This window comes from Fusarium proliferatum (genome assembly GCF_900067095.1).
Source record: "Fusarium proliferatum ET1 genome assembly, contig: FPRO_scaffold003, whole genome shotgun sequence".
NCBI lineage: Eukaryota > Fungi > Ascomycota > Sordariomycetes > Hypocreales > Nectriaceae > Fusarium > Fusarium proliferatum.
The window spans coordinates 1,027,999-1,044,627 of record NW_022194792.1 but is presented as its reverse complement, the minus strand read 5'-3'; the positions used below and the strand labels follow the sequence as shown (position 1 = coordinate 1,044,627).

General features: G+C 48.4%; 7 protein-coding genes across 7 annotated transcripts; 4 read left to right on the top strand and 3 right to left on the bottom strand.

The window, feature by feature from the left end:
* Positions 1-1,211: 1,211 nt before the first annotated feature.
* FPRO_06783 (uncharacterized protein) lies at positions 1,212-1,530 on the bottom strand (the record flags this gene model as incomplete). Its single annotated transcript, XM_031228266.1, has 2 exons — positions 1,212-1,466; positions 1,516-1,530. The coding sequence occupies 2 exons, from the start codon at positions 1,528-1,530 to the stop codon at positions 1,212-1,214; spliced, it is 270 nt and encodes an 89-aa protein (XP_031078619.1).
* Positions 1,531-2,665: 1,135 nt separating this feature from the next.
* FPRO_06784 (uncharacterized protein) lies at positions 2,666-3,887 on the top strand (the record flags this gene model as incomplete). The annotated part of the gene is made up of 3 exons (XM_031228265.1): positions 2,666-2,844; positions 2,898-3,743; positions 3,791-3,887. 3 exons carry the CDS (start codon positions 2,666-2,668, stop codon positions 3,885-3,887), a joined length of 1,122 nt encoding a protein of 373 aa, XP_031078618.1.
* A 661-nt stretch (positions 3,888-4,548) lies between these two features.
* On the top strand, positions 4,549-6,411 carry FPRO_06785 (uncharacterized protein; the record flags this gene model as incomplete). Its single annotated transcript, XM_031228264.1, has 3 exons — positions 4,549-5,034; positions 5,084-5,423; positions 5,480-6,411. The coding sequence occupies 3 exons, from the start codon at positions 4,549-4,551 to the stop codon at positions 6,409-6,411; spliced, it is 1,758 nt and encodes a 585-aa protein (XP_031078617.1).
* Positions 6,412-7,242: 831 nt separating this feature from the next.
* FPRO_06786 (uncharacterized protein) lies at positions 7,243-10,422 on the top strand (the record flags this gene model as incomplete). Its single annotated transcript, XM_031228263.1, has 2 exons — positions 7,243-7,906; positions 7,955-10,422. 2 exons carry the CDS (start codon positions 7,243-7,245, stop codon positions 10,420-10,422), a joined length of 3,132 nt encoding a protein of 1,043 aa, XP_031078616.1.
* A 372-nt stretch (positions 10,423-10,794) lies between these two features.
* FPRO_06787 (uncharacterized protein) lies at positions 10,795-11,793 on the bottom strand (the record flags this gene model as incomplete). Its single annotated transcript, XM_031228260.1, has 1 exon — positions 10,795-11,793. One exon carries the CDS (start codon positions 11,791-11,793, stop codon positions 10,795-10,797), a length of 999 nt encoding a protein of 332 aa, XP_031078615.1.
* A 548-nt stretch (positions 11,794-12,341) lies between these two features.
* Positions 12,342-13,252, bottom strand: FPRO_06788 (uncharacterized protein; the record flags this gene model as incomplete). The annotated part of the gene is made up of 2 exons (XM_031228259.1): positions 12,342-12,839; positions 13,178-13,252. 2 exons carry the CDS (start codon positions 13,250-13,252, stop codon positions 12,342-12,344), a joined length of 573 nt encoding a protein of 190 aa, XP_031078614.1.
* An 816-nt stretch (positions 13,253-14,068) lies between these two features.
* Positions 14,069-16,192, top strand: FPRO_06789 (uncharacterized protein; the record flags this gene model as incomplete). Its single annotated transcript, XM_031228258.1, has 5 exons — positions 14,069-14,389; positions 14,435-14,515; positions 14,562-15,190; positions 15,242-15,430; positions 15,478-16,192. The coding sequence occupies 5 exons, from the start codon at positions 14,069-14,071 to the stop codon at positions 16,190-16,192; spliced, it is 1,935 nt and encodes a 644-aa protein (XP_031078613.1).
* Positions 16,193-16,629: the final 437 nt, after the last annotated feature.

Genomic DNA, 16,629 nt, shown 5'->3' with positions numbered 1-16,629 from the left:
CGAAGACGTTACCATTAGCAAATCCAAGTTTTGAGTTTTGACCTCTTGGGAAATGATTCACACTAGGGGACCCTGCTGGCGTTTGGTAGCTCTCAGCCATGTAACCCATCTAACTTCCGTCCCGTTCATCCGTCGATCCGCAACAGCACGGAAGTCTATCTTCACCTCATGGGTATTAACATGTTGCATTTCTTATACAATCTGATGCTCGCCTATACTTGATAACCCCGTACCCGACTCCCGATATATTTCATTAAGTTAAGTGCGTGCGGACGACGGGTAATGGGCGTCTTATATTTTCCTGATCAGGTATGAGTCAAGAAATTGTCGGCAAGTCAAAGGATGCGGCCGATATTACGTGACGCTATCCGATCATTCTACGAATTCTCTCCCCCTATACCCAGCGATATCCGATATTATCTCCCTCAATTCTATGATAGAAATTTTTGGGGTTGCATGGCCATTCTATTACTTGCCTAATTTACAGGCAATGCCGGCGGCGGTCAGGTTTCCAAAAGAGACGGGGGGACTGCTGGCGAACCGGGGATCATGACACATTAACAACCGAACCCAGAGAATACTTACATCTAGAAGCCTCAGGTGGACAGTCCATGCTTCAGCTACTGAGGATAGGATGCTGAACACTTGGAGAAATCGGCCTCCCAGCAAGTCTGTCAAACAAAGTTAAGCGAGGCTGTAACAAAAAGAATTGATAAGAGAAGTGGGGGTTTCTTTTTGTGTTCAAGATCGAGAGGGCGGAAGCGAAAGCAGAGCATACCTAGTTCTATCCCTACTCGGTTTCAGCCGCTAATACCCAGCAGTCATGCAAGCCACTCCCGATCAACAGGCTTCAGGGGCAAAGAAAACTTAGGACCTTGATCCTAAATAATAAGAAGACTTGGGTAACTTAGTATAAATTTAGGATATCTTTCTTAAGTTTAGGATACCTTTTGCTAGGTTTATTTTAACACCGTATATCAAGATCTGATCATTTCTTGCTTCCCGAGGACAGGCCCTGGCTGACGGCCGAAGTGTCCATCTTTTGGGCTCCCCACTTCACCTTGTATGAGACCATAATACCTGTCAAGTTCTCTGTGGTGATATAACCTCTTAGCCACAAGCATCTGCTGCAAATAAAACATCTGGTTTGCAAAGTAATGCTTGCAGTTCCCCCTTTGCCGTCGGCTCGATAATGTTGTCTCATAACCCTTCTAGTGGCACCACTTTTCGCAATTCTTGGAAGCATTAAATGCACATTCGTTCTCACAAACTTGCTTGCCAATAGTTGGCCCTTCTCTCATGCAACCAACCTGACACGGCCCGGCCCAAGAGTTAACACAGGTATAGTAGTTTCCCTTCGTGCATGCCTTGGACTTGCGAGTCTCAAGGGTGGATACGGCTTCAATTTCAGCAGCAGGAGCAGACAGGGCGATGCTCGACAAAGCGAGGACGCTGACGACGGTGTTCTAAGGAAGTATCAGTGGCATTGGTCAGGAGTGTTATCGGCCGACATACCGTGAGGGACCACATATTCGGGGAAGTAGTGTTTTATAGCTTCGGAACTTCAGAGTATGAGTGATCAATGATAGATAGGATGAGGACAAAAGAGATCAAGGAGGCAGTAGATGATGCCCTTATATAGATCTAGAGTACTCCGCTTCTATGCGTTATTCGCCCACAAACACATCTTCCAAGTAAGATATCTTATGACTATGCTGCAGGCCGTCTGACCCGAGTTGCCGAAGTTCCGGGCAATCATCCTCTCCAGGGGTCCTGTGAGTCCTAGCTGCATAGCCGCCTACTCTAAGAGGATCAGCAAATTTTGCTAGGCAACAAACGGAAGTGCTATATGCTAGGCTAAATAGAAGAGAAGCAGATGAGAAGCAGATGTTCTCTCACAGCTCCGTATTTGAATGGCGAGGATTAACAGTTACCTGTGTAAGATAGGGACGGCGGATTCGGCCATATGCGATTCTTGACAAACAGCCGAGACGATGGAAGATTTTCTGGCTCGATACACAAGGTGGGGGATACAGCGTGAAGGCATGAGACAACTTGGACAAAGCATGATGGGGAATCCCTCATTCCTTCGGGGAGGCAAATTGATGTTGGTTAGACAGAAGTGGACACCAACCAACCAACTGCATAACACTTTGCATAGCGAAATGACTGGCTTGAATTTCGGACAACCAACACACAATTGCTTCTACCAGCCTTATCTTATCTTATCTTATCTACATGTTTGCCAACTTTTATTATCGACTACCCTAAACCCCAGGAGCTAAAAACTAAGCTCCCTAACGAGGATCCTCCCATGACCGGTTGGGCAGCATGCCAAGCCAATTGAGCTAGGCGTTCCTGACCGCTCATGTACGTAAGGATTTCTAATTGCTCTTGTAATTGTCAAACGTCGCGCTAAATAATTGCTAATCAGTGTAGTACAGTACCTCCAGCTTTCCATGATCGCACCAATTGACTTGACAGGCACGGCAGTCAGTAGTAAAGATTTCTAATCTAAGTTGTACAATAGTCTCAATATCTTTGATTGTTAGTCTATGCAATGTAACGGTCGCAAATATATAATGCCGCGTTGCCCTCTGCAGCCTCAAGGTCTAGCCCAGCCTGCTACCAACTTCAAGTCGAACCCAACCGCGCATCTGATCAAATGGCTTCATCATCATCAATGCAAACCGGCAAAGCCAGCACGAGAGAGGAATTATTGTCCGTTCTGAGAGGTCAAAGCCTTAGAGTCCCGGACTTGGCTCGGATGCATGCCGGATGGCCGAAAGACACAAACCCGCACGTTGAGGCCATAGACGTCAAAATACTTCAGTTGATTGAAACGTCAGAAAATAGCTCCCGAGAAAAACCAATAGGAATACTGACACATCTGTCAGACATGCTGTCAACGAAACGGTGCGCTCGCGCCTGACCAAAGCTAACCTGTCAGAACAACTCGCTGGCTGGTACCCGTACGCCTCCCGCGAAAAGCTAGAGGTCTTGACATCCTTCCAAGTCTGGATGTTCATCATCGACGACCTTCTCGATCAATATTCCATCGTCGAACAATTTGATTACAGCAAGCTGCAGGCCCTGCTGAGTGACTGTGAAGACTATGTTGAGAGAAGCCTGGGTGTATCAAGCCAGGAGGTTGAGCCGTCGACTCGTTATTTAGACCACGATGCTGTACTGTCATTTGAGGAGTACGCCTCGACTGTTCGCCGTCTTTACAGTAACAATCCAAGTTACCGGAAGCGAATCGCGAAGGAGGCCATTGCTACCCTGAAAGCATACCAAAAGGAAGCTTTCAATCGAAGAAATGCCCATCTTCCTTCTCTTGACGAGTATCTTGGCTACCGGGATGCATCTTCCTGTATGAAGCAAGTGGCGGCCAACATTGAATTCGCCAATGGACTCAACTTGCCTGAGTACGTCATGGAATCGAAGGAAGTTCATGATCTATACGAAGCTTCCGTCGCTGTTATGTGGATCACGAATGACATGGTGAGCGTGCGTAAAGAGATACGAGAAGGGTTCGTCGAGAACATCGTGGTATTGTTGGCACACGGCGATATGCAGCGAGGACTTGATGCGTCACTCGACAGGCTTCAAGTTGAGATTGACAGAGTGAACAAAGCTTCTGATGACGCTGCAAGGCGATTTGCCGGCGAGACCTTTGAGAGCGACATCGCCTTACTGACCAAGAACTGCAAGAATATGTGTTTGAGTAGTTGGTTCTGGAGGTAAGTCCCATTTATGTCCAATCCTAGTGCTATGATTGACAATATAGCGTCAAAACCCCAAGATATTGTCTGCATGATATAAAGCCGGATGCGGATGGGGGATTCAACTTTACGATTGATCAACTTGCCCAGGGGACATCGTGAGTTCGTTCGTTGGGCCGTTATATTTCCGGGACGACTATCACATTCCGTCGCTGGAGAACCCACTCTACGGAGTCGTTCATTTCTAATGAGTGTTGGTACTAGATGAGCATAAATGACACGTTTTGTATTCGCTGTGGCACCGTGATATCCCTGTGAACCCCTCCACGCTATGATATTCATTTCGTAACTATTTCCGAGCCCTCAAACAATCCGGCCCGATACCGCCCTCTATTAATCAATAAAATCAGATTAGATTAGATTGATTAAGCAAATTTTACCCTTCTAAAACTTTGCCTCACATCTTTCCGCTTTACCTTTGGCCCGAGATAATCTGACTGACGTACGCGGTGGAGCTAACCGTGCCGTGTTTACCGTGAGAAAGACCCTCTTTGCTTTACGAGCCTCATCGCTATTTGCCAAGCATCCCACTCAGCTTGCCGATCCTGCCGTGTTTTACAGGGACGCAACCAACAGAGTCGGAATCAACGGGGCAAGATGATCTTATCTGATGCGTTCTTTTCGTTGTTTGATCCACCGGTGTCGGAAGATTTATGCCGGGGGGATACAGCATGTCATTTCTTTTTAATGTAACCCTTTTTCTCGTCAAAGAAATCTAAAAGTTCTCAAGCTTAATTCTCTCTTTCTCGCTTGAACCGCCAAAATGGGCTTCTGGAACAGGTCGAACAAGACCTCTGATGTCGATCTCCAAGATGTCACAACGACTACAGACCACGAAAAGAATACCCATCCTGAAGATGGACACCTAGCTGTTTCTGATGATGCCCTCCCCGCTGAGGATGTCACCGAGGGTGTCAAAGACATGGAGGCCATCACCCTCGTATGGAGCAAGACATCTCTGATCTGCCTCTTCATCTTCATCTGGCTCGTCTACCTTCTCAATGCTTTCCAAAGCTCGACCGTCGGCAATTTATTGCCGTATGTCACCAGCGATTGGGCCGCGCACTCGCTCCTCAACACCATTGGTGTTGTCGCGAACTCAATGACGGCTGCTGTCTTCATTCCCCTCGCCAAACTGCTTGATCTTTGGGGCCGAGCCGAGGGCTATCTTCTTATGGTGGGATTCTGTGAGCTGGGCTTGATTCTGATGGCTACGGCCAAAGACCTGTCCACCTACTGCGCCGCGAATGTACGTAACGGAAATCACATGTTGGACCTGGAAGCTAATGTAATCACAGGTCTTTTACTCAGTCGGTTTCACGGGCCTCATTTACAGTATCGATGTCATGACCGCCGATGCTACCAATCTAAAGAACCGAGCCTTGGCATATGCCTTCACATCGTCGCCCTACATGATCTCAGCCTTTGCTGGATCTTACGCTTCGGACAGAATGCTGGCTGACATTGGTTGGCCTTGGGGCTTCGGGACCTTTGCTTTCATCACGCCTGTCGTCTGTGCACCCCTGTATCTTCTTCTCAAGATCAACTTGCGAAAGGCCAAGAAGAATATTCTGCCAAAGAAGTCTAGTGGCCGCACATTGAAAGAGAGCATCTGGCACTATACGCTTGAATTTGACGGCAAGTTCAAAATGAGGTTGCATGTTTCCTCAAAGCTAACCATCGTTACTCTGTAGTTCTTGGCGTATTCCTCTTCGCCACTGGCTTGGTCATCTTCCTCCTCCCGTTTACCATCGCTTCCATGGCACCTCATGGCTGGTCAACTGGATACATCATCGCCATGATCATTGTCGGCTTCATCCTCCTCGTTGGATTCGCCCTCAACGAAGTCTACTTTGCGCCAGTTCCCTTCCTCAAGTTCCACTTCTTGACTGATCGAACCCTTGTTGGTGCTTGTCTCCTCGATCTCACGTATCAGATCTCGTATTACTGCTGGAACAACTACTTCACGTCTTTCCTTCAAGTTGTCAACTATCTGACGGTCGCAGAGGCCGGTTACGTTAACAATACCTTCAACGTTGTGTCTGGTTTCTTGTTGTTCCTCGTAGGTTGGGGTATCCGCAAGACTGGATACTTCAAGTGGCTCCTCTGGGCTGGCGTACCACTTTATATCCTCGCCCAAGGCTTGATGATCTACTTCCGAAACCCAACTGGCTATGTGGGATACTTGGTCATGTGCCAGATTTTCATTTCTGTCGGCGGAAGTGTCTTCACCATTTGCATGCAGCTCGCCGTTCTTGCTGCTGTCGATCATCAGCACGTTGCTGCGGCGTTGGCTATGTTGAACGTCACTGGCACAGCGGGCGGCAGTATCGGTGACACAATTTCTGGCGCCATCTGGACGAATACCTTTGAGAAAGCATTGAAGATGTATCTACCCGCAAGTGCGCTTGAGAACCTCGATGCTATCTACGGAGATCTCCCTACGCAATTGAGTTATGCGAGGGGAACGCCTGAGCGTATCGCTATTCAGAAGGCATATGGATATGCACAAACCCGGATGTTGGCAGCTGGCACAGCCATTATGGCGTTGTCATTTATCTGGGTCGCTCTTATCAGGAATCTGAAGGTCTCGGAGATGAGACAGACCAAGGGCAATGTTTTCTAGAAGGTCTCCTCTAGGAGGCCAGATGCCATCGATGGGATAGGTAAATGGTTGGAAAGGCCGAAACTCCGATGCTTCTCAAAAGTCAAAGTCTAACCGAAATGTCATTTTAAGATATGCATGGTCAATAAGCATAAGCCCAGTGGGTCTTTTTTTTCTCCCTTGAACAGTGAGACCCTCTTCCACGTGTGGCAATGCCAAAAGATTAGATCAAGTCAAAGGATCCCCTAAAAATGGTTGGTGAGATTGCGATCAAGCCTTTCTTCTTCTATGGACTATAAGACCTTTCCATCTTGTTGTGTTTAGACAATTCCTGGCCTTGAAAGTGGCTGGCTGAGTAGTCTGTCGCCCAAGCAAGGGGGATGATTAGACAGCGGCTAATATTCTTTTGAACAGCTTTTCCACTAATTTGGGTCAATAGTCTCAGCCTTAGAATGACTCTGGACCCAGAGATCGCAATCGAGACCCTGATTTCAAATGATGGCGTCTGTCGCTAACGACCCCTTTGCATGCTGTCATTTCAACAAGCAGACCATTTTGCAGCCACCAACATTTCGCATTGCTTAGCCAGGGGAGAAAAAAAAAACTCAGGACCTTGATCCTAAATGACAAAAAGGCTTAGGTAAACTTACATAAATTTAGCTTAATTTTACCAAGTCAAGGATATCCTTTACTGAGTTTATTTTGACACCCTATATTAAGGTCCGGTGTTTTCTTGCTCCCAGAGGCTTGGTTGCGCTCGGTTCGTTTGCCCTAATTCTTATACGTAGTCGGTGTCGTAGCAAATTCTTTTTCTTTTCGCCATTCTTTCGACCGCTGCTGTTTTCACGTAGAATGAAGGGCAATATTGGAGCGTTTGCGCTGCTCAGCGGCATTGTCAGTGGTGTTGCTGCCGTTGATGCGAGAGACGTCCAGTATGCGGACCAAGACCCTGGGACGTGGTGCATCACCTACCTTTCAACGTACCTCGTTCCAGTGTCAATTGCAACGGGACTCCCGCGCCCTGTTGAAAACTCCACAGATATCGAATTGATATCAACATCTACTGCTCAAGGTCCAGATCTCGCGTCCTCGGCTGCTTCTAGCGCATCCGCTTCGACTACTCTCGAGCCCACCACCGGACAGCGCATCATCCTTCTTGTCAGCCCTTCTGGCGGTAACACAAAGCGCGACATTGGTGGTTTTGTTGGTGAAGGCAACCCCAACATCTGCACGTTCGCTACTGTCTTCACCCTTGGCAATGGTCGGCTTTCCGACGGTGGTGTTCCGGTGTCATACCTCGGTGATGGATACCAGAAACTCCAGGCCTCGTCCTCATCTAGCGATAATGCAATCTCGACAGCTTTCGGCTCTGATGGAGGGTTACTGCGCTTCCGAAATCCCTCCCTACCCAATGGCGGAGCTTCATTCTGCCAGACGCCTTCTGGTGGGCAGGTTTACATGACTTTCGGATCCAAGCCATCTGGCTGCTTACCAGTATCTCTGAACGTGTATAGAGGTAAGTGTTGATGTATCTGTTCCGTCCCTTACTAACAGTGGCCGATAGCCGAACAATGCATTGACGGTAGACTCGATGGCCTCGGTCCAACAGCAACCTCCATCAAGACTGATGAGACCATTTCAACACATTCCACTGAAACACGTTTCACCGAAGCACATTCCACTAAAACGCTTTCCACTGGCGAGGCATCTGGTGACACCTCTGTTATCGAGTCTTCAATCGTCTCCACGTTGTCTACCGAAGGCTCTGGAGTGCCTATTGGATCATCATCATCCAACATTCCTGCCAGCCAGGAGACAGAGGCACCCAGTGGAGTGTTGACTGATGAACCGACTGCAACACAATCTCAGGGAAACGTCGTGATCACGAATGCCGTTTCCAACGGGCGATTTTCCATCAAAGACCCGAACTCAGAAAGTGGCATTTTTGGCTTCGATGCCGAAGGTGAGGCCAAACAACAGAGCGGCAACTGTTTCAAGGCAGATGGTAGCTCAGATAATGGCTGCGTTGCCTTAGGCTCTTCTTCCGACTCAAAGAAGCGAGCTTTCGGAGGACTAGCGAGTATCTCACAATTTCTTACCAACCTTGCTCCAAGCAGAAATGTTCTCTATACTGTCCAGTTCTATTACGTCGTCATCACCGCTGGAGGCAATCAGGCGTGCAGCGTCAATGCCTACCTCGTCAATACCCAGTTCTACACCATGGGTCTTTTCACTAGTGGTGGCGTGGGTGTCTCTTGGAACAGAGTCCTCACTACTGTCATGGCCGACTCTCGAAGCGCCAGCTTTGGCATCTCCATGTCTTGCACCGGCAATGGACTGGCACTGATCTACGTGGATTCGGTCTTCGTCTCCAATCAAGTAACTCCTGATAACATTGATCAGTTCCAGTTGGACTTCGGGGATGACAACACCCCTGAGGAGACTACCAGCAGTCTCCCATCCACTCCAACTAGTGAACCGGCCAATCAAGTAACAACTGTTGAGCCAGCTACTACTGCTACAAATTTCCCTCCTGCTACCACGACAGGCTATACCAGGCCCGAGGTTCCATCTCAAGAGGTTTGCCCCGATGGCTACAACCCTCCCGGCTTTTGTGGACAGAAGTGGCCGAAACCTTCAGGGCCATTCTGCGAGTACCGTTCCCAGCCCAATGCTGATATTGTGGCATATCCGCTCTCAGAATACCCCATGCAAGGCATGGACATTCAGAAGTGCGCGTTGACCTGTGGTTACATCGATGGATGTTTCGCATTTGCTGTAAACAACAACCCGAGATACCCTTGCAATTTCGTCCTTGAGCCATTGAGAGTTCGTGGTTGGACCACTGGAGATCCAGACCGTGTCCTAGAATGGTCTGAGTTAGCTTGCTTCGACTGTCAGCTCTGTGGTGAATCGCCATCGTCAACCGCTGGCCTTACTGAAGCTCCGGTGCTCTCGGAAACAACTTTCATCGCGGAGCCATCCACCAGAGTTCCCCAGAACACTACCCATTGGCTTCCCGACCCACAGACAAGCTCTGGAAGCTTAGAGCCTACGCCAGGCATCAAGTCAACAAGCATGCGGCCGCCTCGACCAGAGACCAGCGTTGACGTGGAGCCAACCTTCATCGAAGGCACCACCACTTGGCCTGAAACAACTCACACGTCTGCTCAAGGCCCTCATGTAGATACATCAAGCGACGCGCCCGAAGAGTCTACGTCCTTGAGCGAAGACTCAACATCCTTCACCGAAGATGCAACATCTACTACCCAAGATCCCAGTTCAACTTCAGAAACCACTACCGCCTCCTCAACCCCAACAGAGACATGCAAGTATACGCACGGCGAGATGTGCAACTTCGACCGCTTCAACTACCCCAAAGACGTTCTCTGTTCCTGGGGCGACAAGCTCACCAGCAGAAGTTTCTGGTTAGAGACTCGCGAGTCGTATCCCCACCAAGACCGCGTCGAGCAGTGCATAGCCATCTGTCAAGGCCACCCACTCTGCTTGACCGCTGGATACTCACAGTTCGAAAACCGATGCTACTTCTCTGAACTTCCCTTACTCAAGGAGAACTTCGTCACCGAAGAGAACGACTGGAAGAAGCAGGTTTGGCTGGATTCGCGCTGTTACACGGACTGCGAAGAGTGCGTTCCTGATTCTGTTCCCAAAGGTCCTCCCGATATGTGTGCGTACACTCTAGGCGATGAGTGCAAGCCAGTCGCCGACCCTCCTGCCGGTACGCTCTGCAATTACGAAGCTTATATGGGAGGTGGCTGGGTTGATGGAAATGACCCCAACTTGATCACAGTTTATACAGAGTATGCCCAGGCTACGCCTCGTCGTTGTGCTGCTATCTGCCGAGCTTATCCAGGGTGCAAGGGTTCTGGATATAAGGATGATCGATGCAAGTTTTCGGTTTATAAGCTCGCTTTGGCCGGTATGCCCATACCACTTGAGACTGACAAGGACCCTTCCATGAATTCTATCTGGGATGATCCTGCGTGTTGGACATGCCCTGGCTGTCAGTAAGAGGACTACGCTCCCCATTTTCCTTGAATTTTCTCATCGTTGTCACTCTGTTGGCACCTTTTATTTTGTCCTCTCCCAAGATCTCTACAGAATGATTTCTTTCTAAAGAACTTCTTTTCTCGTGTATTTAGATTACAATAGTATGATAATGTCATGAATTGATCCTGACCATGGCACATAATACGCAATGGCGTGAGGCGATAGAGAGACTTGCACTCCAGCGCCAAGGAGGGACCCTCACTGAACTCCGCTCCATGTGATGATGTCTTGAGCACGCTTTTGAATTATTGTGCGTGCTAAAAACCTTTTCATACTCGGTAGATCCGAATACCATGGCTTTCCTATTCTTGATGCCTCAGAACGCTTTCCGGCTCAATCGATATACTCCCCGGTCGTTATCACCAATATCTCAAACTCCATCTCCTCATAGTCCTCTGCAGAGTCATGTAGCCCAGCGGCTTTGGCAAACTTGGCGCACAGCCCATACATGACCCCCAGTTGCTCGATGAGCCCTTCATCCGATAATAAGGTGAGGCTTTCTTCGCCGAGCCTCAATGCCTCCAGGTCTGTCTTTGGAGTCTCAGCGAACTTCGGTGCGTCGCCCGATTTTCCTGCATCCTGATAAATGTCAAGAATCCCCTTGATCTGTGCAATCCTGCGCCTTCGCTCATCGTGCTTCGCAGCATCTGGTCCTTCACAGGCAGTGCATTGACATGTGAAGCCCCAATTCGACAGCTCTTTCATCCTGGCCTGGTGGGAGATTGCGACTTCGATATATGAGTTGGTGATCTCCTCATCTTTGTCAATATCCCTCACTGCATATACTTCCATGAACCCCGTTGGCTCATCATATACCCAGCATATGTTTGGTGTACACGAGTGATTCATTCGGCAGAAAATGGTGAACAGCCCGCATTCGAGACCTCCAGATGTGATGCTCGCAGCATTTGTATAGAACTTGGCCAAGACAATGCCAGCATCGAGGTCTGTCCCAGGACAAGGTTGACCTTGGAGGAATGAAAATTCGCGCAGCTTTTTGTCGTTGTGATAAAGATTCATCAATCGCTGTTTCTCTGGGTCGCTCAAATTCGCAACTTGGTCAATGACACATCTGTACTCGGCTTTCGTCTTTGTCTCATTTTGCGAGACAGTCAGAATCGGCTTCTCGTGAATGATGCGTGTCCCAGCCTTGATGAGCTCTTTGGCAAAGAGGCCGTGCCCATCAGCCGTCTCTTTCATCATATATAAACATTTTGCTTGCTCCATCTCGTAATATGAGTTCCCGTTTTCATTATGTGTGGTCAGAGTCGCAAGGTATACTCGCTCATGTTGATAATTTTCAGGCCGTGAATCATCTGGTAAAAAGTTCATCGCGAGTAGCGGAGATCTCCGTGTCTTGTTGCACCAATCAAAGCCCCGAGTTTCTCACTGCTATTAATAGGCCTCGTGCTTCTGCCGAGTCTAACCTTAAAGAGATTGTTGCTCACAGAGCCGAACTGTTTTAACTGGATAGCAGCTCTGGTTCTGCTCCACAGGTATAGACAGGAGCTCTAGGGTGAGTACTTTTCTTCATCATTCGGACTTCAATTTGACTCGTTCTCAGGGTAAGTGTTTCATAATAGGTTATTTGCGGTCGATAGAAGTAGCTGACCCTTCGTTTTACTATATAGAATTCAGTCTAAAACCTTCTGTTCCAATGCTTTAGCAATTATTCTGGTTTGCTTCTCCCGACTTTGAACATGACTGCAATTCACAGACTCAACTTAATGCTGACGAAAAGTGGCATGGCAGACATCCTGCATTCTCAACCACTGTATATAGAAACGAGACAAGACAAGATACAAAGCCGGTATGTGAGAATACGGGAATCTAGATACCTACAGAAATCCAATCAAGATCTACCCTAACATTTCAAACCTCTACGACTTTTCCTTCAGTACAAACATACCCCCATGCCATCCATATGCCCTCGTCAAACGTCGTCCATGTCGTCTAGCCGTCTCAAAAGGGGTTTTACCCATGTGGTGCGGTTCATGGAAATGAATGCCGCGCTCAACGTCCAGCTTAGTCGGAGTAAACTGCCAGACCGAGCCATACAGCTTTTCAATCTTAAAGCCAGTCGCCGCCATGGCATAGAGGAAGTCGTTCCACGGGATCAAGCCAGGAGTCGATGTTACCTCAGGATCGAAGAACAGAGTACGGAACACCTTGAGTGCTTTGACATCAACAGCAAATGTGGGTTGCGTGGCTTCAGCCGCTGGTTCTGCTTCATCAGCCGGCGGGGTCGCCTGCTCCGCGGTGGCAGGCTCTGTCGGGTCACGCTTGGTCTTAACCTTGGTCTTTGACTTGACTTCTGGTTTGAAATTCTTTGGTTCTTGCGCAGGTTCGTCCAGAAATAGTCTATCTGTTCCCGAAGGCTAGCTTTGTGATTCAGAAACATGCTGTGCTGCTGCAGGAAGAGGTCAGGGTTCCATCCTAGCCTCGAGGACCTTAAGTAGATGCAAAAGATCGAGGCTTGCCGGTCGCTTATAGGGAGCCTCGGCAGTGATTACAGCCAGGGAAACAAACCTAGACGCGTCGCTGTCCGTCTTCAATATTGGTTCAGGTTGGATGGGGTGTCCGTCGTTGATCATGACATCTGGGGGAATCTCGTGAAGAATTTGGTGGCAGCAATCGACGAGAAATTTCATGAGACGTTCTTGACATTCGAGAACTAAGAGGGCATCTCCAGGGAGAAACTGCCTTCGGTTCTAACCCATTCTTCGGCATCTGAGTGAGAATCCCAGTGAATAAGCTTTCCGTATTCTTCGGCGTTGGTAGCACCATGCATGATCACGGTATAGTGATGAAGGAATTCAGGATGGAGGCCTTTGGTCGCTTTGCCAAACCACAGCCCCTCGTAATCAACTGCAGCAAAGGCAGGAGGAATAAGTCTTCCCCTTGCATTTAGCAACAAGAGCATAAGTTTGGGCCCCTAAAAGTCTTCCTGGTTGACAATGGGCCACATGGAATGGTCTCTTAGCAGGGTAGCCCTCGAAGCGTCCTTCGCTATGGGCCATCAGCTCGCGCTGTGCTTCATGGTTGACATCGGGAAAGTCGGGATCTTGATAGGGAATGCCATCATCATAGGAGAGGCTCTCGTAATGATCATAATAGTAACTTGATCTAGTTCTCATCATTTTAGTCGTAAGAAGAGTTCAGGCACATACGAAATGAAAATATAAGTTAACAAATGATCAATTGGCGAAGGGAATAGAATGCTTGTAACGTGACAGATTTCGTTGAGCAGATGGCGCTAGATGGGTTGAGGTTGGACAGCAAAGCTTAACGAGCTTAAGCTGTTTACCTTTTTAGGTTAGGTGACAGGCCTCAGGCAGAAAGGCATCATTTGCTGGACGCCGTATCAGCGAGTGGAGTCGCCTCGGCAGCTGAAAGTGGGGACGGAAGTTTGGTTCCCGGACTCCGATAACGCTCAGCTCATGTTGAGGATGGTTACGGTCCTACGGATGAGCGGACTATCTATCACTCCAACCCTGCAAACCAAGACGAAAAAGTACGCCAAGGACCTTGGCTCTCTCAAGATATACAGAGCACTTCATTATTCGATCATAGAACACATCATTTCGCAAATTGGACCCGATCAGTCATGTCGAATCCCAGGCCATCAGCGGCATATTCTCAGTCCGAAGTCCTATACACAACACAGCCATTTCTAGTATTGCCGGATCTTCGAGTCCTTCCTGAACAAGATGTTGACTTCCTCGATCTCAATCGGTGCTTTCACCTGCCTGTACGAACCGTTCAAGAAGAATTCATCAACCAGTACTTCCTGTACCTACATCCCTACTATCCGTTGGTAGACGAGAAAGAATTCTGGGATATGTACTTGGGGGAAGAGAGTGGCGACGAAAAAGTGAAACCCATGTCCCTACTCGTTTTCCAAGCGATGCTTTTCGCAGCATCAGCGGTAAGGGCCCTCCGACCTTCTTAATACAGAGCTGACAAGACACAGTTCGTATCGCCCGTAGTACTCAAGAATGCCGGATACACAAACGTGAAGGTGGCACGGAATATCTTCTATAGAAGGGCTAAGGTATGTGAACTCACCAAAGTCGCGTATAGCCACTGACCTTCCCAAGCTATTGTTTGACCTTGGGGTCGAGAGTGATGCATTCACCAAATCCCAGGCAGCCTTACTCTTGACGTTCCAGTTCTCAGCTCTAGAGCCGCACGCAGGAAGCACCTGGCTTGCTATCGCTATTCAAAATGCCATCGTTGCCCAAGCTCACAATTTCCAAGCTCCCGGTTCAAGTATATCGCGCAAAAAGAGCAACAAGAGACTTTGGTGGTCTCTATTCTGGAGAGACAGAGTTTTGACCCTCGGTCTTCGAAAGCCTCTACAGATAACACCTTCAAGCTTTAATGTCACTTTAGATCCGATCATCCCCGAAGATCTTGCCGATGAAGCAGAGAGTTCTGCTGTGTATAACGCTAGGACGAAGCGTCAGCTCGCAAACATCATAAACTTCCAATGTCGTCTGGCAGTTATTCTGACAGACACTCTTTCGATTTGCTATGGTCCGAACGCGTTCGATATCACATACTCATTAAATAATTTTGAAAAGACCCTGTCTCAAATCAGGACTGCCAAAAGCAACCTCACCCGTTGGAAGAAAGAAGCAGACAAAGCTCTCCATCCATTTCTCAGTGGCACCGGGGCTCACCGATCGACGACGCTTATATCAAGCGTTGTATTCATATATGCTTAGTGAGTGGAACAGCTTATGCACCTTGGTCTCCCAACTGACGATAAATGTAGCGCTGCTCAAATTGCTCTGGGAAATCATGAGGCTATGATGATCGAGCAGCGACAGAAAGGAGTGAACATCATTGACGACACTGTACTCCGGAATATTGGCAAGGACATAAGTTATGCGACCACAGAAACAACGAAACTAGTGGGTTTTATCGTTCAAGAAGGTTTAACTCAACACCTTCCTATATCTGCGTAAGTGAACAGCTCTCAATGGACTTGCTATAACTAACCTTGTTTAGCATTGCTTATATTGCATATCCGCTTATGCTGAGCTCAATTGATGAGAGAATAGCACCCAAGGACCTCGAAAGTGACGAAGATCAACTGTTGACGAGATATCACGCACAAGCTATGCACTTGTGTAGTAAACGGTTTGAAGGCGCCGAAGATATCAGTAGAATGATCACACAAATCGTTCAATCAACGCCCATTCAGCTTCCACTGCGCCCGCACTCGAAACCACCAGGGCGTCGGCAGTCATCAGGAGGAGAGGGCGCATTATCACAGCCTGCCAAGAGTCTTACGAAGTACTGGGACGAGCTGTTTATCACACGCCAATACATGCGCCTTCGACTTTCTCTCGACTATGCCTTGATCACCGGCAGACCGCCAACAGAACTGGACCTACCGACATCTATTCTCCACGACGCGGGGATGAAGAGGTTGGCCTACGGACCGATACACAATTTGTCTGCGACAACTCTGTACACGCCTCGGAAGCGTCGAGCATCTGAAAGTGTTGCTGGTCTGCCGAGGGTCATTGAGCTGGACGAGAAACTGTCGGATGATGAAGGACAAGCGGAGCATATTGAGATATCGGATGATGTGACCGCACTTAGCACTCAAATCGTACAGAGGGAGGCGAACAGTGTATCATCTCGGCCCCATTTTGACTATGATGCAATTTGGGCGGCGAATTTGTTTGAGGAGATTACGGATGTACTTTGGGCTTGAACGAGTAATGACAGGAGAGACTTTGTATTCTAAGTGAAATGCACATACTTGTTTATGGAGTTTCGTAAACGTTCTAGTAACGTTCAGTTGCCATATTAGTTCGTGGGGCCGCTGCAGCAGGGCCTCAGGGAGCAAGAAAACATCGGGCCTTGACAGGTTGTTAAGTAAACCCAGCAAAAAGTCCTCTGAGCTTAGGGTCAATCTCATAAGTTTTCTTTTCGCCCCTAGTAGGGGTAGCGCATGCCGCCATAATATCGGAACAGTCCATGATCTACAGCTAGGATCCCCGCTGGAAATATCTCTTCCACTACTTAGAAGGAAGTTAATGTCGATCTTTCCAAATATGTCTGCGGCATATCTCGCTCCGATGCATCGACAAGGAATGGCGACATCGATGTGCATAGCGTTTATATGCGACTTCGTGGTATCATTGCACC